Source organism: Lonchura striata, chromosome 18 (genome assembly GCF_046129695.1).
Source record: "Lonchura striata isolate bLonStr1 chromosome 18, bLonStr1.mat, whole genome shotgun sequence".
Lineage (NCBI taxonomy): Eukaryota > Metazoa > Chordata > Aves > Passeriformes > Estrildidae > Lonchura > Lonchura striata.
In genome coordinates this window covers 11,764,897-11,791,105 of record NC_134620.1, presented here as the reverse complement: position 1 = coordinate 11,791,105, position 26,209 = coordinate 11,764,897, and the positions used below count along the sequence as shown (strand labels likewise).

The 26,209-nt window shown below is 53.2% G+C and overlaps 2 protein-coding genes across 2 annotated transcripts; one reads left to right on the top strand and one right to left on the bottom strand.

Moving 5' to 3' along the window:
* Positions 1-244: 244 nt before the first annotated feature.
* Positions 245-14,246, bottom strand: BRAP (BRCA1 associated protein). Its single transcript, XM_021544652.2, has 12 exons — positions 14,100-14,246; positions 13,814-13,972; positions 12,991-13,192; positions 12,024-12,213; positions 10,528-10,641; positions 9,964-10,112; positions 8,115-8,190; positions 7,460-7,598; positions 6,996-7,105; positions 5,354-5,443; positions 3,462-3,565; positions 245-2,457 (listed from the first exon to the last, which is right to left on the bottom strand). The coding sequence occupies exons 1-12, from the start codon at positions 14,179-14,181 to the stop codon at positions 2,097-2,099; spliced, it is 1,776 nt and encodes a 591-aa protein (XP_021400327.2). The 5' UTR covers positions 14,182-14,246; the 3' UTR covers positions 245-2,096.
* Positions 14,239-25,183, top strand: ACAD10 (acyl-CoA dehydrogenase family member 10). The gene is given in 15 exon segments (XM_077787230.1): positions 14,239-14,358; positions 15,252-15,468; positions 16,154-16,302; positions 16,840-17,034; positions 18,171-18,329; positions 19,073-19,232; positions 19,543-19,684; positions 19,897-20,010; positions 20,714-20,895; positions 21,420-21,570; positions 22,061-22,206; positions 22,714-22,887; positions 23,336-23,558; positions 23,560-23,679; positions 25,056-25,183. Coding segments are annotated over 13 exon segments (2,019 nt in total). The 5' UTR covers positions 14,239-14,358; positions 15,252-15,320; the 3' UTR covers positions 23,636-23,679; positions 25,056-25,183.
* Positions 25,184-26,209: the final 1,026 nt, after the last annotated feature.

Here is a 26,209-nt window from a genome sequence, read left to right as displayed (position 1 = left end):
GAGGACTCAAGGACTGAGAGTTATTTGGTTTAACACAAAGCCTTCTCTAATTCTTGCTTTTTCTGCACAAGCTGCCCAGAGATAACTGCCCAGCCTTATCTACTCCTATCAGCTCAGCTGGGCCCAACTTTCCAAGCCCAAAGAAGCCAAGAGCTCATTTGGACAGCTTTCTCTTTGAGTTAAAAACTATCAGACTTCCAAAATAACCTCCTCCCTCCCCTCCAGTGGAACACACACACAGAAAGAACTGCACGCTGGTTTAATTTTCCATCACATTTTTTGAAAATGAATTCCAAGATATAGTACAGCATCTTTAGTGTTCTGCACAAAGCAAGCCTTCAGCAAAAGGTCAGAGGATCTTAATGGTGTAAAAATATATCTTAAATAAAATAGTTTCTCTAGGAGAGCAAGCTGTGCTGTACATCTCGAGGTCCTTAGAGTCATTTACAGAAGGCAGAGGCCTGGTAGTACAATCCACACACTGGAAAAGTGAGTGTACATTCCTGCTACAAAGTCAGAAAAAGGTCCAAGTTCCAGGTGGTGGGGGCAGATCTCCAAACCCAAGCAGGGGATGCCCAGAGTGCACTAACAGCCCTGTAATTCCAGTGAGGAAGTTCAACTCTCTCTGTCCATGCAGCCAGGAAACGGATGAGAACCACCCGCCTTCCCAGGGTCATTCCAGGGACTGGGACTTGTCCCTTTCAATGGGCCAAAAAAAGAACAACTTCTAGCAATAAAGGACTGGCTGTTTCATGCCTGTGTTCCAGGCTGGACCTGCTCAGCCAGAGCTGTTTCAGTGCTCCAAACTAAGGTCATGATTGTTCCAACAAGGATCAGGATCATCCTGTGGCCTGGGAAGACAACTGGGGACTCCCCTGCCATTTTTAACAAAAGATCAGCCTTTAAATGCTCTGATTCTGAGCACAACAGCAACCAGGACAGTCACTTCTCCGGGGGAAAACTTCCCACCCCAGAGCATCGAGTCTTAGATTCTAAGTGAAAGCCAACAAAAAACCCAAACCAAAGTAGATTTGTGCACAAAATTCCCTTCCAGGTCCTGTGTCCCTTTGGGGCAAGTCACACAGAAGTTTTGCCAGCTGAGGCTGTGGATAGTGCCACGTTTTGGTGAGCACAGGAACTGGAACCAAGAGCTGCAGCTCCTGCTGAGGATCCAGTGGGGGGACAGCAGCTCCGGGAATGTGGGAAGAGTCTGGAAAAGGCTGTGCTTGTCCCTCTCCTCACCTGGCTCTGAGGAGAACAGCTCTGCAGCTTCCACCAGCACTGCCAGTGCAGCTCAGGCAGGGGACACACATGCAGCCCACTCCAGGACGCTGGGAATGTGTTCCCCAACTCGCAGATGACTCTACTTAATTTATAGAAATACCTCTAAAATAACCACATTAAACAGCATCCAGAACACAAAACTTCCACCCTTTCTGCCCCACAGGCAGCACAGCAAGCACTGGCCTCTCAAAGGCCACCTTTAAAATTAAGAGAAATTTCCAGACCATTGGCCTTTAGGACTTGCCTGGTTTCTTACACCACTAAGATGGTTTATTTTCCACACCTCACTCCTTTTTCTTTCCACACTACAGCTCTACTCCTGCACAGGCAGTTCTGCAGTGTCAGGACTGCACATACAAAAAGGAGATGTATATAACCTAATTTACACTGTTTATTAAATTACTTCTTGAGAATGCTTTTAATCCAGGAGAACTGGAGAAGCCTTACACACCGGGCTGAGCCTGCTCTACAGCACCCCTGCAGGGAATGGGATGTTGGACATGGACACACCCCACACCCCCCCACCCCAAAACACTCTCCAAGGAAGTCAAATGCATGACAGGAGGGGCTCTGAAAAGGAGGGAAGGCAAAATGGTCACCAAGATCTGCCTAAAAACAGCTAAATAGTGCAGTGAAATGCTTTTAAATACCACAGACACCTCCACCGACTGGCAGCCAGTTTTATGAGCAGCTCTGGAGACAATTTCTAGCTGAGCTTTACTGAGCTGGTTGTCCCCAGCCCGAGTCCCGAGGTGAGCCTGGCCTGCTGCTGGCACAGGCAGTTCCAGGGTGGGAGCAGAGAATTCCTGGTCTCATTTCCCTCTCTTGCCACGGCCTCTCCTGGAGGAAGGTTTGCCCGTGCCAGCCGTGGAGGAGCTGGCAGAAGATGCCACTGCAATGTTGATCTGTCCTTCCTGAATCTCCTGGCGGGTCTCAGCTGGGAGGTGGTTGATTTTCTGCTGTGTCTCCAGGTAGAACATGACATCCCTCAGCTGCTCCTGGATCTCGGAGATCTGCAGGTCCTTCTGCTCACAGGTTTCCTTCAACACCCTCTCCTCCTCCTTCAGTTTGTTCTGCAGCAAGGCCTGGTTTGCTCGCAAGCACTTGTTCAGTTCCTGCTCCTCCTTCAGCTCGTTGGAGAGTTTTACCACTTTGTTGTTCAGCTGGGAACACCTTGCAGGGAGAAGCAGGAGTCAGGAGAGCAGCACTGCCCACCCAGACCAAACACCACCTCAGCCTTTTCACTGGATAACTGACCTCCAGCCCACCAACACCACCTGGAATTTGGTTTTCCAGAACAGATGGGCAAGGGGAGGCAATACAAGAAGACTCTGAAATCCTCCCCAGGCCAAACAATTCCATCTCATGCCAAATGCCAACAGCACAGTTCCATCCTGGGAGATGGAACTGACCTTGGACGCACATCTGCAGCTTTTGAAATGGGTGCCAGAAAGGGCACAGGATTACAAGGCACCCTGAGAGAGCTGAGGGCAGTCAGGGGCACTAAGACCCTCAAAATCCCACTTCACTGGGAAGGAAGATGCTCCCATAAAGGTATCAGCCTTGTGATTCACAGACAGGGCTTCCTGCTCCCAACAACTCTGCTTTTGTCCTGGCAGTTTGCTGGCACCCTCCTCTGCCCGTTTCCCACTCAGGAAGGTGAGCTGCAGGAGCTTGGTGCCTGTGCTCCCTGCTCCAGCCAGGACTGCTGGACAGGCCCTGGGCTGGGAGGAACAGGAACACAGTCCCACCCAAGGATCGCATGGATCCACAATTCCCAGGCTTGACATCTTTCCTCCAAGGTCTTCCCAAGATCTGTGTTTTCCTCAGTGCTGGGTGATGCCCCTGCTGAGCTGCCTTTCATCCCTTTGGATGCACCCACCAAGGGCAGAACAGGCTGGCAACTCCCTCGGAGCAGGGAGAGGAAGGATCCCTGAATGCCAAACATGCAGAGCGTGGAAAGGGAGCTCATGGCCCCAAAGCTGGGCTCACTCAGACACTTCCCATTTGTGAACACCTACAGAAATCTGAGCTTTTTTTAAAGCAAGCCATGTTCTCAGTATTGCAGCTTAAACAGCTCAAAACCCAGGAATAGCAGGGTTTTTTTTTTTCTTTTTGGATGTCAGTGCACGGTGTTTTAATGGCTGCATGGAACTAAACCTGGCAGTGGTACCCACTTCCTCTCCACTGACTGCTTTTCTTTGAGCAAGTCATTGAGCCGCTGTTCCAGACTGTCACACTTCTCAATGGTCTCTTTAAATTTGGTCTTCATGTTGTTAATCTGTAAAAACAAACACAGGGGCATTTCCTAAAGCTCAAAGTCCGCTGCCCTTTCGTCAGGACACTTATTTTCCAGAGCTGTTTCCAGACTTTGACCGATTCCTCTCCCCAGGTAAGGAAAGCTTGGAGCCAAGGCTTTGTTCTGGTGAGGACCCCCCGTGTTACCCTGGGATCCCAGCCTCCCAAGGAGCCACGTTGCCGTGGAAGCTGCTCCCACAGAACAGCAACTCCGGCTGCAGAGCCGTGCCAGGCACTGCCAAAAGCTGCAGCAGCTCCTTAACTTCTTCCTGCCTGCATCCAGCATTCCTTTGGCCACTCTGTCGTGGTTCTGGATCCATCAGCAAACTCAGATTTCCACCTCAAGGTATTACAAGGCTGGGTTTTTGCTCATTTTAAGCTAAACCTCAGAGAATGAGTGTGAAGATGAGCAGGGGCTGACTCAGCAGTGCTGTCATAAGGCACTGACCCACTGACACCAATATTTCCCTCCCACAAACACAAACATCCCCTGGCCATGGCCTTCCTCTTCCCTCTGCTGCCCCATTCCAGCTGCTGCTCCTGGAGAAAGCCAAGCTCTCCTTCTCCAGGTGTCAAACCTCCAGCGTGAGATTTAAAGGAAATTCAGAGTCAGGAATTCTTGTTTCGCTTCTGTTGGTGCCTCCAGCATGCTCACAGGCAGTGGGGCAGGAATTTAATGGAAAATGCTTTCCATTAAAGGAGCAGTCTGGACTAATGTCAGTGTCAGCATACAAGGATGCAGAGCAGGTTTGGAGCCTTCCAGTCCTCATCAGGGAATGCTGGTGCTGCTGATGGTTAATTTGGGGAAGCAGCCTGAGCACTGATAATGGAATACACTGCATGGTGGCACTAATCCAGACATGACTTACATGGAGCAAGTGCCATGGATAAAATTATTGGGATCTTTAAATGTGAAACCATGTTTGGAGCAGGGATCAGAGTAGTTTTATTCTGAAGCTGCTTTGAGGATTGTGTCTCCTGGCCACCTGCAAGATTATTTTTGATATATATTTTTCTTTTATAAGGCCCTCCATAGGATTCCTGGGACTGTTCTTTAGGACAAGGTCAATGACTACCATTTCAACAGTCACAATTTCTATTTTTACTTAATTGCAGACACTTCAATGGTTAATTAGAAGTCCTGAAGAAAGTTTAGGACTTAATTCTAAATCCTGACTCACTTTAAACCTGGTTGAAAGGATCTATGTCGAGTAAAAAAGCAGTAGAATATCCTCCCTGGATTTTTCGTGGTGACATTTTGAAGCAGCCCTGCCTGCAGGATGCTTTATAGGAGGAGACTCTGAACTTTTCCCAAAGGGTGATGAGGAGAGAAAAGGGATCAAAAAGAAAGGGCAAATCAATATGCATTTGGAGCAGAGAGACAGTTCCACCTTCTGCAGCCAAGCAAATTAAAGTCATATTGTCTCTGCTCCACCAACATTCCCTGGAGATCCGTGTCGGAGAGACGGATGGCTCCGGGATCCTGCAGCACCACGCGCTGCCTTCCACCACTGCTGCATTTCCCCAGCAGCACATTTAAATCAAGCTGCAATCTCTGTGGCAATCTACCTGCTTCTGCACCACTGAGCAGCAAATTGCTCCCTGGGAGCAGCCAGACAAGGGACAGATCCATCTTGGAGCCAATTTTCCCAGCTGGGAGCGGAGCAGGCTGCGGCAGGCGGCGCCCAGGCTCAGCCAGGGATGCAGCAGCTCCTTCTCCTCCCATTGAGCAGGGCCAGGACCCTTCCCAGAGGCCCAGGGCAGAGCTCACCTCTTCAGCCGTGTCCTTCTCGATCCGGACAATCTTGTTTTCCCAATAGATCCTCTGGGATTCCAGCTGGCTCGTCAGCAAATAGGAATACTGCAAACACAGAGACACAGCAGTCAGGGTGGCCCTGCTGGTTAAGGAGCCCTAAGAGTTCCAATCCACAAGTCAATTGAACCAGATGAAATCAGGAGGTTCTGGACACACAGCCCTGCTGCAGATCCAGCTGATGGCTTTCACCAGTTTGATTTCCCAATCAAGTATATTTTTTTTTAATTTTTTTTTTTTAATTAAGGAAAACCTTTAGAGCACAACAAGGATCAAGTGAAAGTATCAAACCAAGACTTGTTTAAGGAGACAGATTTTTCATGGGAATAGCAATAAATGTCCACAGGAAAATAAAGCACCACCCATCCCTGTCCTGAGAGTCTGAGATCCCAAAGGGTGAGGGGAAGACTTCCCATCCACACCCCAAACTCCAGTGCAGTAGGATCAATGCACATATCCAGTTTTCCTGTAAGGAGATTTCTGGGAGAGCACCCTCAGCTCTCTGTAACCATTCCCAATTACTCTTCTCCGACATGTATGGCCCATTCCAATGTCATTTTGGTATCTGAACAAGGATCTGTGCCCTACATCCCATCTTTTCCCTTTTGCTTCTGCAAATGAGTCATGAGAAGGTTGAAAAAGGTGATTACTCCTTTTCATCAGGCTAATAAGCATCAAATTAGGCATTCACTAGAGAATTAAACATGCACAGAGCCTTGATCACTCTCAGTAATTTCCGAGTGCCAAAACACTGCCAAATTAATTCTCTCTTGAAATATTTCAATCTCATTAGACAGAGATCTTACATGCTTCGAGCAACCACCTCACAGAAAAAAAAAGGGTTAAAATTAGCTGTTTTGACATCCAAGTGTTAATCAGAAAATTCACTGAAAAGCAACCAAATATTTATGTGAGCAACGAGCTCCTCCAGTCTGGTCTCTGTGGGCTGTTCCTCCTCACAAACCCTCGTGTCTAATGCGGCTGAAATCGTGCTGCAGTGGCTGCTCAGTGAAGCAGGCATTTCAAGCTCCTCTCCTTTAGTTAGGAGAAGCTGGGCAACAGGTACAAAAAATAAATAAATCATTATCTGTTCAAGGGAAGGGAACAGAACAGGGCTGGCATCAGACTGTCAGCACTCTGTGCTCGCCAAGGTGAGCACACAGCTGTGGATTCCTGCATCCTCGTTCAGTTTGGGAGCTAAAGCACCCAAAATGACAGTTCCACACGGGTCATGGCTCTGAACCCAAGCCACAGATCCACTAGGAAAGGTCTGGGGAGTGACTCAGCCCCTCTCCTCCCTCCAGTGCCCCCTGTTTGCAGCAGCACAAGCAGCTCTGCTTCAATCACCAGTGACCACAGGACGACACTGCAGCCAGCTCACACTGCGCTGCATCGGCTCTGCAGAGCCAGGGAGAGGCTTAAAAAAAATGATTAAAAAAAAAAAAAAAAAAAAAAAAGCTGTAAACCCATCCTGCTCCTGCCTGAAGACAATTCCAGGCTGAAAGCAGATCTGCTGCCTCAGCTGATGGGATTGAACCGTGGTTGCGGTGGGGTTGGAAACATTTCCACAACGCAGTGTCCAACGAGTGAAAATATTTACCTCTAATTGTAAGGCATCAATTTTCTCCTCCTGGCACATATCCCCCTCACACTCGTACTGAACTAGCTTGCCATCAGTTTTGCTTGCCACCAGCCGATGGACATAATTGTCTGGGGAGAAAAAATCATGGGCACTGAGATCTGAGGAACCCCAGTCATGGAGCACAATTAAACCACCCAGACCCTGCCCCTCAGCGAGGCACAAAGCCAACACCACATGCACTTTCTCTTCAGCAGATTCTTCCCAGCTACCTTATGGAGTATTTGGAAAAAATACCTTATGGGATATGATGGAAAAGGAATAACAAACATTCCAGGGACCGCCTCAGTTTGTGACAGAATCACTTTCCCCTTCCTCCAGCCCCAAGAAGCTGCTGTTAGAGCAGAGATGGCTGCTCCCCACAGTCAGGGGTTAGCCCAGCAGCCCGTGGCTCGCGGAGCCCCGTGCCCAGGGCTCAGGCTCACCCCCGGCGTAGTCCCAGACGCGGTGGTTGGTGAGCTGCATGGCGTACGTGTGCTGCGTCTCCTCAAAGTGCTTGTAGGCGTGGCGGCTCACGTAGCGCCCGCAGCCGATGTGCCCGCAGATCAGACAGATCCACAGGTTCTGCAACACAAAGGGCAGTTCTGGGGGGGCAGCTCTGGGGGCAGCAGCACCCCGACCCACCCCCCACTCCGGTCTCAGCCTCAGGAGTGAGCAGTGTTTGCTTTCCCACTCCCCCCTCAGCTGGAAGGCCAAGGAGAAGGGGGCTCTGCCCATCAAAGGCAGTTACACCCCTGCAGGGGATGGATAAATCCCACCCAGATGGGAGAGTGGCCTTGGCTAAGGAATGAGGGATCTCAGCAAGCTCTGCAGGGCACAGACTGGAAGGGCCACCACCATCAGGCTGGTTTTGCTCCCTGCTGTCGCACTGATCTTTCAAATAAACCACAGAGATTCATCAGAACAGGAAACCTGTGAGGTGACATCCCTTCCCAGCACTGATGCAGTTCAAAAGGAAAGCTGATACCCCACTGGCTGGTAAAACCAGCCCAAAATCAGCCCAAGAATAAGCCCCAAAGCAACCCAAGCAGCTGTGCAGTCACATCTAGGCCAGATCTCACCTTCCACCCACCTACTTACTTCTTGAACTCCACACTCAAAACACTTGTTCTCTTCCACGGGCTCTGGAGTCTGGCAGTACCTGCACACAGGACACCTGGAGGGCAACAAGAATGTCATGAGACACAGGGAGCAACATCTTCACATTCCAGTCATTGAAAAGAGCCAGAGAGCGCCAGGGAAATGCTTTGTGCAGCAGAATGTTCACCCATGAGCTCACGTTTACCCTACCTGAATGCATTCTACACAAAGTTACTGATTTAAGCTGGTGACAGAACAAAGAACAGTTCTCCCAAAGCCACTTCACCTGGATTTTGGTTTTGGTGCAGTCCAAGGGGTTTACACAGAAGCTACACACTGAGGCATTGGAACTACACACTGCTGGGGACAGCCAAGTGACATTCTGCAAACACTCCTCAGTCCTTAAAACAACCCTGAGGAGATGCTTCAATCCCACCCCAACCTGAACAATTCAATCTCAGCTCTCCCAGGAAGAACATCCCATAACTGTACCCCAAAAGAATCAGCAGCAGGAAGATCCAGACCTTTCATCTCTTTTGCAACTCCCTCAGTGCTGCCACAAAGACAGAACACCCCAGACCAGGAGGAAGCTGTGTCCAGCCCTGGAGCAGCAGCAGCTCAGCTCAGGAATGAGATGACTGAGGCTGCATGTTGCTGCCAGGTCTGTTTATGTATTTTTCATTAGCTGCTGGGTAAGCCCCAGAAATCTCCCAGGGAAGAGACAACTGGGCTGCAGTCAGTTCCTATTCAAATTCAGGCACCTGCAGCCTCCGTGGTGCCTGAGCAAGGAGAACAGAGGTTTCCTTTGTCATTTCTTTAGACTGGGAGCATAAGTTCTGCTTAAATTGTATATTCCATATTTAATGGCTATTTGGGATCTTGCTCCTGCGCTGGCTATGCTCCACTGCCCCAAATTTCCACTGGCTTGGATTTATGGAGCAAAGCAACCCTTCAGCCTGCACAGCTCCAAATCTGATTAATCTCACTGAGTTCTGTTACTCTTCCTTGGGAGTGATAGATCACAGAGAGCTACATTCTTCCTCACATTCCATCAGAGAATCCAGGAATTGGGATAGCAGGGAGGATCTGCAGCCTCCTGCTGCAGTGTCTGTGCCTGCCTGAGGTGCAGCAAACCAGCAAAGTGTCCAGCAAACACACACAGCTGACAGCAGCACTTGGGGGCTCCAGGTGCACCAAAATCCCTCTCCACAGGGATTTGGGAAGCTGGGAGCGCCAAGAGGAAAGGATCAGTGGCAGCAAGGACTGCTTTAAGGACAGACACAGGTCCAGCCCCCAGCCTGCCCAGTGCCATGGAGGGTCTCCCTGTGCCAGGAACACGACTTCCCATTGCTCACATGGAACAACAGGAGCCTCCCCTGCCTGATCTGCTGAGCCATCTTGTCATCATCCTTTCTTCTTCCCAGTGTGCCCCTGCACACCTCCTCTTCCTCCCCTCCCAGCATGCAGGTAGGAGAGGAGGCTGCAGGGCTCCAGGCAGGAGCAGATCCATCTGCAATGCCAAGGGCCTGGCCCAGCTGCCAAGGCTGAGTGAAGCAGGGCTGTGTGTGCAGCCAGGCCTGTTTAGCCCAGCACTTTTCTCCTGGAATATTTTGAAATCATCAGCATTCCTCTACAACTCCCTCCCTGCCTCAGCAGCGAGGCCCCTGGGAATCATTGTTCAATTACTTTTGGCGGGGAGATTTTTCTCTGGGAGCCCCTTAATGGGAAAAACTGAGCATTAGGACTTGCAGTAATTCCTGCCTCCACAGTGATGAGCAGAGCTTTGTCAGCATAACCCCCAGCACTGCAAGCAGGGCCTCAGAGGTGGAAATAAAGCCCAGGCTCTCACGTGGTGTCCTCCCAGCGCTGCAGGCACTGGCTGTGGAAGCTGTGGTTGCACAGCGTGGTGAGGATCCCGTTCACAGACTCGTCCATCCTCTCCAGGCACACGGTGCACTTGGGCAGCTCTGTCAGGTCCATCACGGGCAGGCTGGCCCCCTGCAAGCACCAAGCATAGAGAAACTGCTCAGCACTTTCCCAGCACCAGCAATTAACTCCAACTTCCCACCACTGCTGGCACCAGGGTTCAAAACCATGACACAGGAATGCTGTGAGGCCACAAGGTAGTTGGGAATTTACTGCATAAGTAAGTGATCCTAAACATTCAACAGGCCACAGCCAGGGCAACCAGCCCCACTGTGCTCTGTGGATTCCCTAAATTATAACCCAGGGCAAGTTTAGGTCACAGCTGAGGCACAAAGTCCATGGAGTCACCACACAAACTCTTCCAAGGACCACCGGAATGGGAAATGGAGGTGGGGGATGATGTATTAAGGCATTTTTGCTGTTTATTCTTTAAAAATCCTGTTAAAACCTTCTGAAGTGCAGGGCTAAAAAACCAAACCAAACTTACATCTTCTGACTTGAAGACTTCAGCCCTTTCCACATAGACAAGCTGGCAAACGTCCTCCTCGATGGAGTTGAACTGACGGCCATTGCAGGCCATGTAGAAACTGTCTGCATCAGCCTGGGCACAGAGCAGGGGAAACTGGTTACAAAGAGAAAAATCCCAGCTCACCCACCCAAGGGAGAGGTGGAGAAACCTCCCATATCCTCCCTTTTTCCCTGGAACACCAGAGCGGGGTTCAGCCAGCTCCAGGCACGGCATTTTGGTACTGGGTTTGGCATCACCTCTGGAAGACACAAGTGAAGTTCAGGGTAGTGAGACTGACATTGGAGCACTCAGCAGGCATTGGGGATTCCCCTTCAGCACCTGTTTTACCCTTTTTTGGCAATTTCAGGGCATTTGCAAAGCAAATTCAGTCTCTGCAAAAATGTAAGGGGGCCACGTTGCAGGTTGGTGTCAGTTTAACTGTGGGGCAGAATCCATTCCCCACTCACAGTCCAGGCACTTTCCAGGGCAAAAGAGGCAGAACCGACCCAAACCCTGCCAAATCCATCATCTCCTCTCCCTCAGGAGCTCCCCAAACCCTTTCTCCACAACCAACAATCAGCTGAATGCCACATTCTCACTCTCCTGGTGATTCCAGGCAGGATCATAAAGAACCTGGAGATTTGTTTTGCTACCTGCAGGCACAGCTATTAGGGGTCAACAGAGCTTCAGGGAATTGCCTGAGAAACAGGAATTTCAGGGTAAACTGAGCAAAAGTTTAGGGATTTGCTGCAAGGCTGGTTAGCACTAAATATTTCTGAGTAATTTAATGGAACAAGAGATGTAAAACCATCTTTGTAACGACTGCAATTAGCACAAAACTCACACAAATCCTCCATCTGCACAAAGGGCTTGGGGAAATCTCTCAGGCAGAATTCACAGCTGGGGGAAACCTCCCCCTGAACCCCAAAATAAATCATGTGCAGCTGGGAGAAGAGAATGTCCAAGTGAAAGGACAGGAACCTGAGGGGGAATTTAAAGTCCAGTCAAGGGGCTGAAGAGCAAACTGTTATCTGGGTACCAATTCACCCCCAGGCTCTCAGATTGGGGGGGTTCTGTTCTTTCCACACTGGTAGTGGCTGTGAGACCATCCAGCTCCTCAGAAAAGCAGGAAAAGCCTTTCTTAAAACAAAGGGAGCTCCCCTGGCTGTGTGTTTTCTGTTCAGCACAGCACAAGACTCTGAACAAGCTGATAGATAGCAGAGAACTCTGGAAGTGGACTGATTTTTAATAAATATCCTGCCAAAAGAACAGGACAGCCAGAACAGGGCATCCACTGCTTCCAGGTGTGGGACTATCTCAGCAGTCCCAGGAACACTCTGGGAAGGAGGACAGGGCTGTTTCTCCATGGGTGAGTGCAAGCCTGGCTCAGGGCTGCCCAGTGAAGCCACCCAAGCCTCCAGATCAGTGACTTGGTGTGACATTCCTGCAGCCAAGCAATGCTGGAAGCACCTTACCTGGGAGCTGAACTTGATGAGCACCATGTACTGGTTTGGGGTGGAGTCTCTGATGATCTTCATGTGCTCAATCACTTCGTAGAAGGAGGCCACAAACTTCATGAGGTCGTGGCTGGTCATGGTGGCGGGGACAGTGAGGATGCAGAGCATGGCACTGCGTCGCACGTCCTCCTTCAGGGACGTCATCTTGCTGGGGACACAGCAGGGACACAGCTGTGCCTCACCTCCTGGGGCAGGGCACAGCTGGACACACAGCTGGATGCACAGCTGGGCACACAGTCACAGCAACTCTGCTGTCAAACTTCAACCCTCTTTTGTCATCGGTGAGGAGGAAGAAGGGGATGTAGTGAGTGACCACAAACAGACATCCTTTAGCCAAGGATGAGCCTGGGCAGCTCCAAGAACAGTGGGATTTGCCAGGAATAGTTTGACACCTGTTTTTTACAAAAACAGCTGAAGTTGGCAAGCCCCAGATGCTCAGCACTATTCCTAGAACAACTGAGCAATGTTTGTTACTATTGCCAATGTCCATTTGGTGGCTTCTGGTCTCCTTTCTTTCAGGAAGACCTGAAATGGGAGATCTCACACAATTATAGGGGAGTGGTGTGGAATTGGAATCCCTGGAATACAGCATGAGACCTCCTGCCTCACACAGCTCCCAGACTAAGGCCCCAGAGATCACTATGTAGCTGTGGGATCCCTTGGAAAGCTGCTTTCAAATGTCTTTTTTTTTTTTTTTTTTTATCTGTGTTTGTCTTACACTCTCACCTTCAACACCCCCAGTGTCACCCACAGCTGTCACGGGTGTCACCCACAGCCCCAAGCCCCACCATTAACACCAGCCACTCTCTGCATTCCCAGGAAGGAGTCACCCTTCCTGTTTGTCCAAACTCAGGAGCCACAGCCCCAGGGTGGCCAACTCACCCTCCCATTCCCACCTGAGCTGGCATGAATCAGGAATTCTTACTTTGTTTTGTACAGGTGCATAATTCCATGAACGATTTCGACCGAGGGGTTCCCGCTGAAGAAGGAAATCTGGTCTGGGAGCTGCTTGGAAGGCGAGTCTGGAGCAGCCTCACACTCCTTGCTTTGATCCTCCTGTTTAGTTTTGTCCTCAGCTGATGCAGCCTCCGAGGATTTTCTTCCCTCCATGGCAGCTTGTGCTTCATCTTCCACAAGGGCAAAATTTCCCCTTTAGTGAGGGGAAGGGAGCACCGGGATCACCCAGTGCAGCCCCTGGCCCTGCACAGACACCCCAACAATCCCAGCCTGGAGCTTTGGCCGAACTCTCCCAGAGCTCTGGCAGCCTCAGGGCCGTGCCCAATTCCCTGGGCAGTGCCCAAAACCTTTCCCTGATCTCCAACCTCAATCCCCTGACACAGCCCCAGCCGTTCCCTGGGTCCTGTCCCAGAGCTCGGGGCTGCCCCTCGGGAGGAGCTGCGGATCGGGATGAGCTCAGCGGGCAGTGCCCACGGGAGTGCCCGGGCAGTGCCCACGGGAATGCCCGGGCTGTGCCCACGGGAATGCCCGGGCTGTGCCCACGGGAGTGCCCGGGCTGTGCCCACGGGAGTGCCCGGGCTGTGCCCACGGGAGTGCCCGGGCTGTGCCCCCCGCACATCCCTGAACTTCCCAGCTTGTTTCCCAAACTGCGGGGCCCGCTCCGGCCCCGCAAACCCCACATCACCCGCGCTCCCCGCCCTGCCTGCCCGGTGACAGCACCGGGACACTCTCCTCCACCACGGGGCCGCCACCGGCGAGCCCGAACCGCGCCCGGTGCCCGCGGCCGGTACCTGCCCGCGGCTGGATGGTCTCGATGATCACGTCGGTCATCTCCCTGCGGCCCAGGTGCTGGTGCAGGATGGCCGCCCGCTCCCCGGGGCCCTTCCCCTGCAGGCAGGCGGGCACGGCGGCGGGGGCCGCGCCGCTGCTCTCCGCTGCCATGTCCGGAGCTGCGGGGACAAAGCAGGCGTTGGGACGGGGCGCGGAGCCGCGGCCCCGCCGGCAGCTGCGCGGTGCGGGGCGGGCCCGGCCGCGCTGCCCCGCGCCCCGCCCGTGGCCCCGGCGGGGGGAACCCACCGGCCGCGCTGTAGGCGAAGCCCGCGGGCAGCGGGGAGGTCCCGGCCAGCTCCAGCCGGATCACGACCAGGGACACGCTCATGGGCTCCGCGGGGCCACCGGGACGGGACCGGGACCGGGAGCGGCGCCGCTTCCGCCTCCCGCACCTTTCCCCTCTGACCCCGTGACGTCACCGCTCCGTGACGTGACAGGCGACGGCCGCGGCGGCAGCGCGCGGGGGGCTGCGAGGGGCGGCCGCTGCTTCTCGCGAGAGTTCGAGGTACGTTCTCGCGAGAGCGGGAGCCTGAGGGGGCAGACCCCGGGATCGTCGGTCCTGAGGGGAGAAACCCCGGGGATCATCGGTCCTGACGGGGGAGAAACCCCGGGGATCGTCGGTCCTGAGGGAAGGGACCCCCGGGATCGTCGGTCCTGAGGGGAGAGACCCCGGGATCATCGTCCTGAGGGGAGAGACCCCGGGATCGTCGGTCCTGAGGGGAGAAACCCCCCCTGGATCATCGGTCCTGAGGGAAGGGACCCCCGGGATCGTCGGTCCTGAGGGGAGAGACCCCGGGGATCATCGTCCTGAGGGGAGAGACCCCCCTGGATCCCTGAGGGGAGAAACCCCCGGGATCATCGGTCCTGAGGGAAGGGACCCCCGGATGATGGAGTCCAGCCCCTGACCCGTCCCCACCTTGTCACCAACACAGAGCACCCGGTGCCATGCCCAGGCCTTCCTTGGACACCTCCAGGGATGGGGATGCCAAACCTCCCTGGGCAGTTCCAATCCCTGACCACCCTTTCCAGGAAGGAATTCCTCCTGATGTCCAACCTGAACCTCCCCTGGCACGCCTCAAGGCCCTGTCACCTGGTTGTGTCCCTTGTTCCCTGGGAGCAGAGCTGCCACCACTGATTATGATCAGTAATTAGTGTGTGTTAGTGATGAGCAATCCCACTATCCCAGCACTTGAAGGGGTGCAGGTATAGAACCCCATCTGGAACACTGGAGTGGCTGCCCAGGGTGGAGCCACCACCCCTGGAAGTGTTCAGAGCTCCAGCAGAGGTGGGTCTGAGCCCAAGGGTTTGGTGGACATGGGGAGATTGGATTTGATGGAGTTTTCTCCAACACTAACAATTATATTATTCTGTGTGCATAAATAACCGTTTCTCCTGTAGTTCTGCTGTTGTGCTCCAGCCTCTCCCCGGCTGAGGTGTGAGTTTCCCTGGCCCTGCCTGGCTCCCAGCATGTACCTGAGGAGCGCTGCCCGTGCCCAGAACCTTCTGTGTGCCGGGATGCGGCGGCTCCCGCAGCAGTGCAGAGGGTTCTCTTACAAAGCCGTGGTCTTTGAGGAGAGTGGGGTGCTGCTCCCAGCCCCTCACAGGACAGCCACAGGTGTGTATTCCCACTCCTGATCCCACACAATCCCTGAGCTGGGAGGGACCCACAAGGATCATCATCCATTCCTGGCCCTGCAATCCTTACCCTGTCCCTGAGAGCAGTGTCCAAATTCACCCAGAGCTCTAGCAGCCTTGGGGCCGTCTCATTCCCTGGGGATCCTGGGCAGTGCCAGCACCCTGTGGGGGAAGAACCTTTCCCTGATATTTCAGCCTAACTGAGCCCTGGCACAGCTCCAGCCCTTCTCCTGATCTGGTCCCTGGTCACCAGAGCTCCTCTTGTTCCTGTGCATGGAGGGAAGGTAAATTTCAGGTGCCTCTTTCAGCTGCCTCTGGTGAGACACCCAAGAACTTGTGGTGGTGGGACCTGTTGTGCCATCTAAAGTCACAGAGGTAACAGTGACCACCCTGAAACCCCTGGTAACAAAATTGTCCTGTAGTGCCACCACCTGATACCACCCAAGGCTGGTGCAGTTCTCCAGCAACATTAGGAATTCTCCACACTGAAAACAGGGATGAGGTGCTGCAGTTCCCGGAATGCCCAAACTCTTCCCTCTGTGCTGTGTCAATCACCCCAGTGCAGCACAGCATTCTCACAGTGCTGGGCCCTGTATCAGCCTCGGAGGGACTCCCAGCTGATTTCTCAGTCTGCTGATGCTCTTTCCTGGCTGTTCTCCATGCAGACTGGGAAGCCCGGAGCTGCATTCCAGCCGGCACCATCCAGCAAGCTGCACTGTCTGGAGGGGAGAGCAGCCTCTCTCTCCAGTATTCCAGGGGAGAGCTGACAGCTGTGGAGTTCCTGCAGGAGCTGGGACAGCAGTGCTTTGAGATTGTAAGCCAACTCCCCCCTGCTCTCCTTGTGCTTCCTGACTGCATGGAAACAGGTCCAGTGAGGAAAGAGGAGGTTTAAAAAGAAATTCTGTGGTTGAAGGGTCTGGATTGTCCATCTAGGAAGCACAGCTGTTGGAGCAGGGCAGATTTTCACCATTATCCTGGTGCCTGGGCAGGGCAGGCAGATTAATTTGCTTTAATTTCCTACCGGAATAAAGTCTTTTTTAAACATCTCAGTCTAAAATGCAGATTCCTTTCCCACCTGCTGAGCTGTCAGCTGCCTTGATCGCATGGCAGGCAGTCCCAGCGATTTCTCTTTCCCAAAATCAGCCCTTTATCTCTGCTGCAGAATTAGGAATGTGAGAACATTTGTTTATTTGGGCAAAGCAGTTTAGCTGAGAGATTCCCTGCCTGCCTTCTGCTGCCAGAGGAAGCAGGACAGCAAGATAAGATGATCAGGCAACCTACCTACCCAACCACGCATATTTTCACCCCATTTCTGGCCCATTATCACTCTTGGGGTTCCTCTGTTTCTCAGGCAAATGTCCGTGTTCCAGTGCACTCCTTTCTCTGGGATTTAATCCGAAAGGAGATGATAAAACAGCTCCCCATAATGGCAGAAGCAGCTCAGTGTATCCGGGCTGAAGGGCTTAAGACAGCTCTGCTGAGCCACAGCTTGTGCCTGGGGGATGGAGAGGGGCTCCTGCCCCTGGACCAGCAGCACTTCGATGTGGTAAGTCTGGATGGATCCCAAATGGGATCCTCCATCTGTGACAGCAGCAACTGAAATTCTTTAGATGCAGGTAGCAGATGAGCAGCAGCAAGCTTTGGTTGACATCAGCCTGGGAAAACATTTCCTGACACAATTCCTTGTAGGCACTTGGAGTGACATTTGCAAATCCACTGCAAAGTGCCCACACAACCACGAGTCTCTGTGTAACTGGCACAGGCAGCAATGGAGACAGAGGACTTGGAAGCTGGAACACCAGGCTAGAAATAAATGTTATTATTCAGTGTCCTGCCTGCTTTAAAACAAACAGACAAGAATAAGCTTTAAAAGAGTAAGCTGACCTTACATGCTGACCTGTGTGAGATGAGGAGCAGATGCTCCTCTCCCAGCAGAGTCTCCTTTCCCAGCACACTTCACCTTTGCAGAGATGACACAGATTAGCAGATTTAGATGACACATGAACCTCAAGGCTCCAGTAGCCACGGCCTCTCCAGTGTGTGCTGCTCCTGGAGCAGGAGCAGCAGCCCTGCACAGCAATTAGTGGGGGAAAAATAATTGAATGTGGGTTTCCATTAGTGTTGGCTTTATATCCATCCTATGGATTCATTGCTGTTCCTGGAGTGTTACCAGAGCAGGGGAAAGGCTGCTTGGATTGTTCATGGTTGTGAGGGCAGTGGGAGTGTTCAGACACTGAGTCAATGCTTTTTTGATCCAGATTTTAGGGGGATGGTTATGGTCAACACAGCTGCTGTGGAGGTGGCTTTGGGGTGGCTGGTGGGTGCAGTGGTCAGGATGCTGCTTTTCCAGAGCCTTTGGAAGGTGCTGCCATCCAAAGCTTCCTTGGACAGCACTTAACAACTGGTCTGGGACCAGTTTGGTCTCCCACATTGGGACATCTCATTGGATATCTTCCATCCAAGGACTGGCTCATCCTGTTTGGCTGATTTGAGCTGAGGAGCCATGGCCAGAGCATTTGGCACCCACACAGTCCTGGAACCACAGTATACCCAGCTCCACATCCTGTATTTCTCATGTTAATTAGGCAGTCTCTTTCCCACCCACCCATCTCCATTTCCAGCACTGCCCAGATGTTTGTGGTCACAGCAGACTCATGCATATTCCATCTGTTGTTGCTGTAGATGGTTGAATCACATCAGGAAGGGATGCCCAGGCCAAATCCTGGGATCTACAAGCTGTGCTTGGAGCGCCTGGGTGTCCAGCCCCAGGAATCCATCCTGCTGGACAGCAGCAGCCAGAACCTGAAGGCAGCAGCCCAGCTTGGCATGAAAACAGTGAAGGTACAAAGTGACACAGCCAGGGTGGGATCTGGGGATGGATTTTGGGTCCAGAAGCTGTTTGGTTTGAGCAGCTCAGGATTTCCAAGTGGCTGTGGCCGACTCTTGCCAAGTCTTTTGTTCCAGCCGGTGCTTGTCCCTGCAGGATGTGGTGGGGTTAAAGCAGGGATCACTGGCAAAATCTGCTCTGGGCTGTTTCATTCATGGCTCCAAACCCTGTGTAAACTCAAGGAAGTCTCTCCTCATTCCTGTTCCTCTGTTCCCTATTGGAGAAACAGCCCCATCCATATAGTTGAGACAAGCACAGCAGAAAATGAGCCCCAGTTAATGAATTCCCAGAAACTCTGAGGTCTCATGGATGAGTCAGCTGGGGACTGACAGGTTACCCCCAGGCTTTGGGGTCAGTGAGCACAGGGGTTTTACTTTGGGGACCATTGGGAAAAGGGCAAGAGTGGGACTGGTGGCAAGAGTGACCTCCACTCCCCTGGACTGCACGCAGGGAATTCCAGCTCTTATCCCAGCCCACGCTCACAGTGCCTGTGCCACCATCACAGGTCTCTCCAGGGCAGAGTAAAGGTGGGAAGCTCTGTGTTGGCAGGGAATGACCCACGAATTCCTGTGTGTCAGTGGATCAGTGCTGATGGACTCACAGATAAATGCATTCCAACCATGCAGGGCTCTCTCTTTCCCGGGAAATTTTGTCTTCTGTCTGTCACCCAGTGCTACGTTCTCCCTCCTGGTTTCAGGTTGATGATCCAGAAGCAGCACTCAAAGAGCTGGAAACCCATCTGGGATTTCCTTTGAAAGGGTTTGTTCCCTATACTCGTTCAGTGAGACCAGGCATGGAAATCCCAAAGGATCGTCTGCAAAAGTACCTTGGAGATGTTCTTGTTGCCCACCCATCAGGTATTGCAGTGGGTTTGGCTCTTCCATCAGAAAACCTGGATATTCTGGAGCTATTGGCTTTTTCCTATGACATCGGGACTGAAAAATAATATTAAGGAAAGGCTCATAATTTCCAAGCAAACAGCACAGCCATTCCAGTTTGAGCACAAGTGACCAAAGAGATGCCAGGAATATTCCTGTCCTGTGAGGCATCTGTGAGCTACTGCCATGTTCCCCAGGGGTTTGGGACACAGAGTGAGATCTCAACCCCAGGTGCAGGAAGGGGATGGAAAACCTGGAGAAGTGCTGACCCTCTGCTCCCAACTCCCAGCCCCACTGGAGTTACGGCAGTTTGACCACGGAGAGTCCACCCGGAGCTATTTGGTGAAGTTTGGAGGTCGTTTGCTGGTGCTGAAGAAGGAGGAGGAGCCTCCCTCAGGCCCCTCAGGCCCTTCTGTCCCAAGGGAATACAGGTGAGGGGGGGTCCTGCTGCAGTTTGCTGTGCCAGAGGAGCAGAACACATGGGGAGGATCCTTTGTGACCACCTCTTGTTTTCCAGAGTGTGGGATAGGTCTGGGGGCTCTGGGCCATGGGAAGATGTGGGTGTGCTCCTTTCACCTCCCCCCAGGCACATTTTCTTAGTGTATTTAAAGCTGAGCACAGTGATATGGTGCCTCCAACACAGCAATTCCAGGACTGATTCCCTTGCATCTCTCTCCTTCCCTGGCAGGGTCCTGAAGGCTCTGGCTGAGGCTGGTGTTCCTGTGCCCCCTGTGCTTGCTCTCTGTGAGGACAGAAGGTAATCCTGTCCCTCAGCTTTCACTCTGTGCTTGAAACTGCACAGAGATTCCACAGAGATGAAGGAACCAGAGCTCACAAAGTGCTCTGATCTAATGAACATTTGTGCAGTGTGGGGCTGGAGGAGCCTCTAGAAGTTCAAAGAACAGAATCACTTTTATTTGGTTTGGTTTAGGTATGTCCCATTTTAGCAATTAATCCAAAAACTCTCTTTGAAAAGCACTTATAAAGCAATATTGTAGGGCTTCCTGCTGACTCAGAGTGCTCAGGTTTGCAATAAAGAAAGGATTTTTCCAGCTGCCAGACCTCAGTGACAGCAGCAAACCTGTGAGAGGACAGCCCTCAGGCCTGCAGCCTGCTCAGGTCTCAGGACTCAGTGTGTGCACTGCAGCTCGATGTGTGCCCGCTGCTCCTGGTGTTTGTGAGCAGCCCGACAGCCCAGCTCACACCCACTGCAGGGAGCAGCTGCTGCTGGAGCTGGCTCCAAGCTCAGCTGTGGGGTCTGGAGGGGCCAGGGCTGAGCACGCCACAGCCATGGCCACAGGCAGCCTGAGCTGGGCTGCAGTGAGCGCCCAAGTGCTGCCGGGGCTGCTCGTCACCTGCCCACAGGTGAGGCCTGGGGGGTGCGTTCAAGGTGCAGGTGAGATTTGGGGTGTTGTAGCAGGATTGACTTCAGCCCCACACATCCCAGTTTGCTTCCCCAGCATCCTTGGCACTCCTTTCTACCTGCTGGAGCACTGTGCTGGCCACATCCACCGCGCCGCGTCCCTGCCCGCGGTGCCGCCGCGCCGGCGCGGGGCCTGGTACGGGGCCATGGCACGTGTCCTGGCCAGGATCCACAGCCTGGACCTCAGAGCAGCCAAGCTGCAGGAGCTCGGGGAGCACGGTGAGAGGAGCCTCTGCATGCTTCCTTCTCCTGGGTGTCAGCATTTCAAGGGATGGACCAAACTGGGGGCAGGGGGGAAAGTGAAGATGAGAAGTGAAGACCAGAGTCTGAATCCCCAGGTGTGGTGGGAGGGTGTGAAGAGCTCTTCCAATCCAGGTTTCCCACGAGTTCCCAAAGTTGTGCTACCTCCCAGAGCTTCCTGCCACGTTCGGTGCCATCTCTGCCCACTCTTTGCTGCCGTCTCTGACCAAACCTCCCCAGCATCCCCTCCAGTCCCTCTGCAGAGATAGCTCAGTTTCCTGGAGCTGGTGGAGAAATTTTTGTCCAGGATTGGATTCTTTCCACCTGACTATTAAATCCAGTGCCCAGTTAAGAATATATGAGACCCCTGAAAATTGCAGTTAAATTCTTGGAGCTTAAATCAGGGTTCTGTACTGGGATCTGCTTGGCTGTTTGACTTTTTCTGTGTCCCTTTTGAAGTCTCTTTGTGCCTTTCCCTGGGAGCCTGTGTTCCTCTGTTCCAGGAAATTACATCCAGCAGCAGGTTGAGACCTGGACAAAGCAGTATCGAGCTGTGGAAACTCACGTGATCCCAGCAATGGAGAGGCTCATCCAGTGGCTGCCTCTGCATTTTCCTGAATCCCAGAAGACAACATTGGTGCACGGTGATTTCAGGTACTGCCCTGGAGCACATCCCAGGCAGGAAACAAGGATTGAGTGTAAAATGACCCCCAAACTCCAAAAGGTGCTGATTGGGCTGGGGCAGCAGCTTCAGAGCAGCCTGAAAGCTGGGTTTTGGGTCAGGGTCAGCATCCTCAGGGAATGAGACTGAGTTTCTTCATCCAGCAGCTGCAAATGCTGATCTAACACTGGAGGATCATCAGCTCTTCCTGCAATACTCAGGAATCAGCCCTAACCTGAGGCTCTGACTAACTTGGTTTCATTCTCCAAAGCACAGTTTAGTGCATTATTAACCAGAGAGTTCAATATTGAGTAACCTCCATCCTCTGCTTGCAGAAATTAATGTTTCACTTTGTGCTGCCTTCCAAAGGACTCAGCAATTTTTGAAGAGAGTGAAGAGCACTGAAAGCACCTACTGCTGCTGAGCACTGGGATTTTTCCCTCTTCTGGAGACTTTTCTGATCTCTTTTTCCCTCTGATACAGGATGGACCACCTGGTCTTTCATCCAGACAGGCCAGAAGTCCTTGCTGTGCTGGGCTGGAAGTTTGCCACTCTAGGAGATCCCATGTGTGATTTGGCGAATAACTGTATGAGCTTCTTCCTGCCAGCCCACTTTGGTGCTCGCAGAGGTACAGAGGGGACACAGTCACCTTTGGCACACACAGAGGAACCAGAGTTCAGAACAGATCAGCTCCTGCCCAAGCAGCTCAGCTGGCAGTGGGGCTCAGTGCCGCTGGAAAGGGCTCTGGGTTTGCACTGTTTTCCCTCTTACTCCAGCTGGGAAGCTGGGCAACTCTTTTGGGTGGGAAAGTTTGTGAAGCAGATCAGGTCTGGTATGTGCACTGAGTTATACACTTGTTAAAAATAAAAATACAGGGTTAAACAGAGAGGTCCCATCATTTAGGAGGGATCTCTGTCAGTCACAGTTTCCCCCTAACCAGGAGAACTGCCCCATGTGCATTTTGGGACACAAACCCCAGAGTTCCATACGGAGCCAGCACTGCAGCCCTGCAGGTCCTGGAGGGTGCAGGCGTCTCCATGGAAGGGCCTGGCTGTGCCACAAGGCTCTCACCGTCCCATGGGAGCTCTGAGCTGCTCTGGCAGCTGACTCCCTGGTACCTCTTCCCATCTTCCAGGCTTGAGGAAGTGTGACTTGGGGCACCTGGGGATTCCCACGGCAGAGGAGTATTCCCAGATGTACTGTGGCCACATGGGAGTGGAGCGCCCGGAGAACTGGAATTTCTACCTGGCCTTTGCCTTTTTCCGCCTGGCTGTGATGCTGCAGGGACGTCACCGTGGCTCCCTGGCAGGTGAGGAGCCCAACCAGGCCAGCTGTGTCCTGACCAGGGCACACCCAGGGGCACAGAGCTGCCTCCCTGCTCAGCACAGGCCTTTCCTGCCTGCTGCTTGTGCTCTGGGGTCTTTCCTTTCCTGGGAGAACTGAGCAGAGGCCAAAGTTGGGAGCCCAGAGCTGTGTCCTACAGATGGAGCTCTCAGACCTTCTAGCTCAGCACCAGCCTTTGCCAAGGAACTCACAGGGAGGTGATGAGAGCTCTCAGTGCTCTGCACACAGCAGGTGTGGCCTTGGAGCCTTTATCAGAATTAAATCTGATGTTATTTTCACATCCCTTAGAGAGGAATTTCCCCAAGTCCTGCTGGGCTGGCCCAGAGGAGGGCAGGTGATGCTGTGATGCTGTTGGGGATGTGACTACGTAACACAGACTTTTCCAAACAAGTGTCCCGTTCTCTTGTCCCCAGGGAGGCCAGTTCCAGGTGACAGCAGCCCCAAGGACACAGAGTTTGTGGCTGATCTGGCTTGGGATTTTGCCATTAAAGAAGGATTCCGTGTGTTTGAGAACCTCCCCCCAACAAAGCTGCTGGTGCGACATTCCAGCACCTGGGCCGGGCAAGGGCCGCTCCTGGGCAGGAGTTACAGCACCTGGGCACGGCCTGGGGCAGCCCCTGTGCCCACAGCCCCCTGGTCACTCCCCCAGCAGCCTGGTGGGGATGGCCCAGGGGCTTTGCTGCAAGATACGGGCATCCAGTGGGGCTTTCTGAGTCCCCATTCCAGAGGGACTCCACATCCTCTGCCAGAGCTGCAGGTGAGACATCTGTGCTGAAGCTGCTTTGCTGCACCTGCCCCAGGGTGGGGATTGTGGCCTCCAAGTGTCCTGGCTCTCCTGATCATGTCAGACATTTGGCATTCCCGGAGCCCAGTGGCCTGGAGGAAAAGAGCTGGGTTCATATGGCTGTAACAGAGTTCATATCCTGGGAAACAGTGATTTTGGAAGCTGGCACTCCCTTCCAAGGGGAGCAGATTAACACCAGCCCAGCTGTGTTTGCTTGCCCAAGGTCCTGCTGTCTGGGCTTGGGCTTTTCAACACTTGCCAGTCAAGGAAGAAATAGTTGTTCCTTACCTTTCCCTGTCCAGAGGAGCCTCCCTCCTGTCTCCCTCTGGGAAAGGCTGAGTTAATTCCCTTCACTGGGTCCCTCTGGTGCTCCCTTGGGAGTTCCCTCGGGTGGAGCAGGGAGCTTCTTGCATCTCCCCAGCTTCCATTCACAGTGTGAATGGAAGCAAACAGCCCCACCCTTGGGCTGCTATCGAGGAGATTATATTCTTAATTATTCTAGTGACATTATCAAATTCTAGTGGGTTGCTTAACCTCCTTTTAGCTGCCAAAAAAATATCCAGGTGCCCTTCCAAAGTGTTTCATTGTGCTCTGGCAAAAACCAGCAAACCCCAGCATGTCAGGGCACTTGGCAGCTGATCCGCTGAGAAGGTGGAAAGTGCAGGGAGGCAGCAGCTGTGGGGAATTTGGAAGTGCTGAGATGAGCAGATCTCCTTGCCCTTCCTCGAAACACTCATCTTTGCCAAGTCTCCAAACATCAGGATTGCCACATTCTCTCTACTCCATGCCTTGGGCCTGTGGAGATGCTGCTCCTGGTGTGTGGCACCACGGAGCCCCCTCATCCCTGTCACCTCCACATCCATGCCACTGCTCTTTCCCTTGGCATCATCCCTGCACTGTCAGCCTTTGCTGTGGAAGTGTGTTGTGAAAGCCAGGGGAGGAGTTTTGCTGCCTGCAACAGCAGGATAATGCAGAGGACTGTTACACAGCCAAATATTCCCAGCCTGGAAGTGCCACAGTGCTCCAGAGCTGGGCAAGGGCAAGGCTGCCCCGTGCCAGCTGGCACTGCCAGGGGAGGCTGATCCCTGGGAGCCTGGCAGCCAGGTGCCCTTGGCCGAGGCATTCCTGGCTGAGCAGGGCAGGATCTCAGCTGACCCTGCCTCATCCCGCACCAGGAGCCAGCAGACTCCACACACTGATCCCACGGCTTGCCTGTCCCCACAGCTCTCGGGGAGATCCTCTCCAGAGGAGCAGAGGGAAGCTCAGTTTCTCCTCCAGAGCCATGGCTGGCTGTCAGAGGGGCAGCACCAGGGGCACCAGACCTCTCATGGGTCTCATCCTCTTCACAGGCACAGAGGGCCAGGACCAAGGCAGCGGCACTGATGGCTGCACAGGCCGTGGATCAGGGCACCAAGGTGAGCAGATTCCTAAAAAGAGCAACACTGGGATCCCCACTGCAGTCTGGGGCCTGTGAGCATGAGGGGTGATTTGTCCTGTCTGCTGTGGATCCCCGTGAGGGTGATTCCCCAGCACTGGGTCCCCAGGGCACTTGGAAGGCTCTGGGACATTGCTGCCATCCTGTCCCGGTCCTGCAGCCCTGTGTGTGCCCACGTGGGCTCTGCTCTCACTCTCCCACAGGGCCCCGGAGCAAAACATCTCCACAACACAGATCCCAGCCCAGCACTTCCCTTGGACCTGAGCTCCATGTCTGGCTGAGGGTCCCCAGGGCTTCACAGGACAAGACTCTCCAAACCAGAGCTCAGCCAGGAGCTGCAGCACTGGGAAGCCTCAGATGGGGACCCAAAGCAGCCACTCTGGCACAGGAGAGGCCGTGCTAAAGGCAGCCTGTGAGCTTCTCAATTCCACTGGTGCTTGGTGTTGTCTGTGCTCAGTGCTTTTATTGCCCGGCTCAATACAGGGCCAAGTCCATCCTTGGATCATGAGGCTGCAGAAGTCAGAACTGCAGCAGGGAGAGCTGGATGGGAGTGACCTGGCTGGGGGTGCATGGCTTGGTTTTGGGAATAAAGAGAATGGACCAGCATGACTCTTGTCCTTCAGCAGAACCTCCAGCAACTTGCAGATGCTGGAAGAATCCTCGGTGGTGGCAGGAACTGAATCCAGTCCTCGAGGTCTCTGGATCTAAGAGCTGAGGCAGCGCCTGCCCTGTGGAGCTGGGAGAAACTGGGAGCACTCCATGGTCCCATGAGTGTGGTGGGGTCTCTTTGGGGACCATGGAGGATGCAGACTGGATCAATGGGAGCTTTCAGTGCCTTACAGAGCCAGGGGAGAACTGTGGGAACAACCATGGTAACTTTATGAGCATGAGCAATTCATATGTTGTATTAATTATTAAAATAATGGGTATGGTTCTTTGGATTCTCCTGTTCCTCCAGCATGGGTGCAGCCTCGCAGCCCATCTGCCCAGGGTGGCCGCCCCTGCCAGCCCTCAGGGGCACAAGGGTGCTGCAAAGAGCCCTGGGGGGCCGTGCTGGCTCTCAGCACA

Excerpts from the sequence above, each read along its gene's own strand:
- BRAP (XM_021544652.2), bottom strand. The coding sequence starts at position 14,181 with ATGAGCGTGTCCCTGGTCGTGATCCGGCTGGAGCTGGCCGGGACCTCC. Across the intron at positions 13,193-13,813 it reads GACCATCCAGCCGCGGGCAG|ATGAAGCACAAGCTGCCATG; the intron begins GTACCGGCCGCG and ends CCCTTGTGGAAG. Across the intron at positions 5,444-6,995 it reads TTGATGCCTTACAATTAGAG|TATTCCTATTTGCTGACGAG; the intron begins GTAAATATTTTC and ends CTGTGTTTGCAG.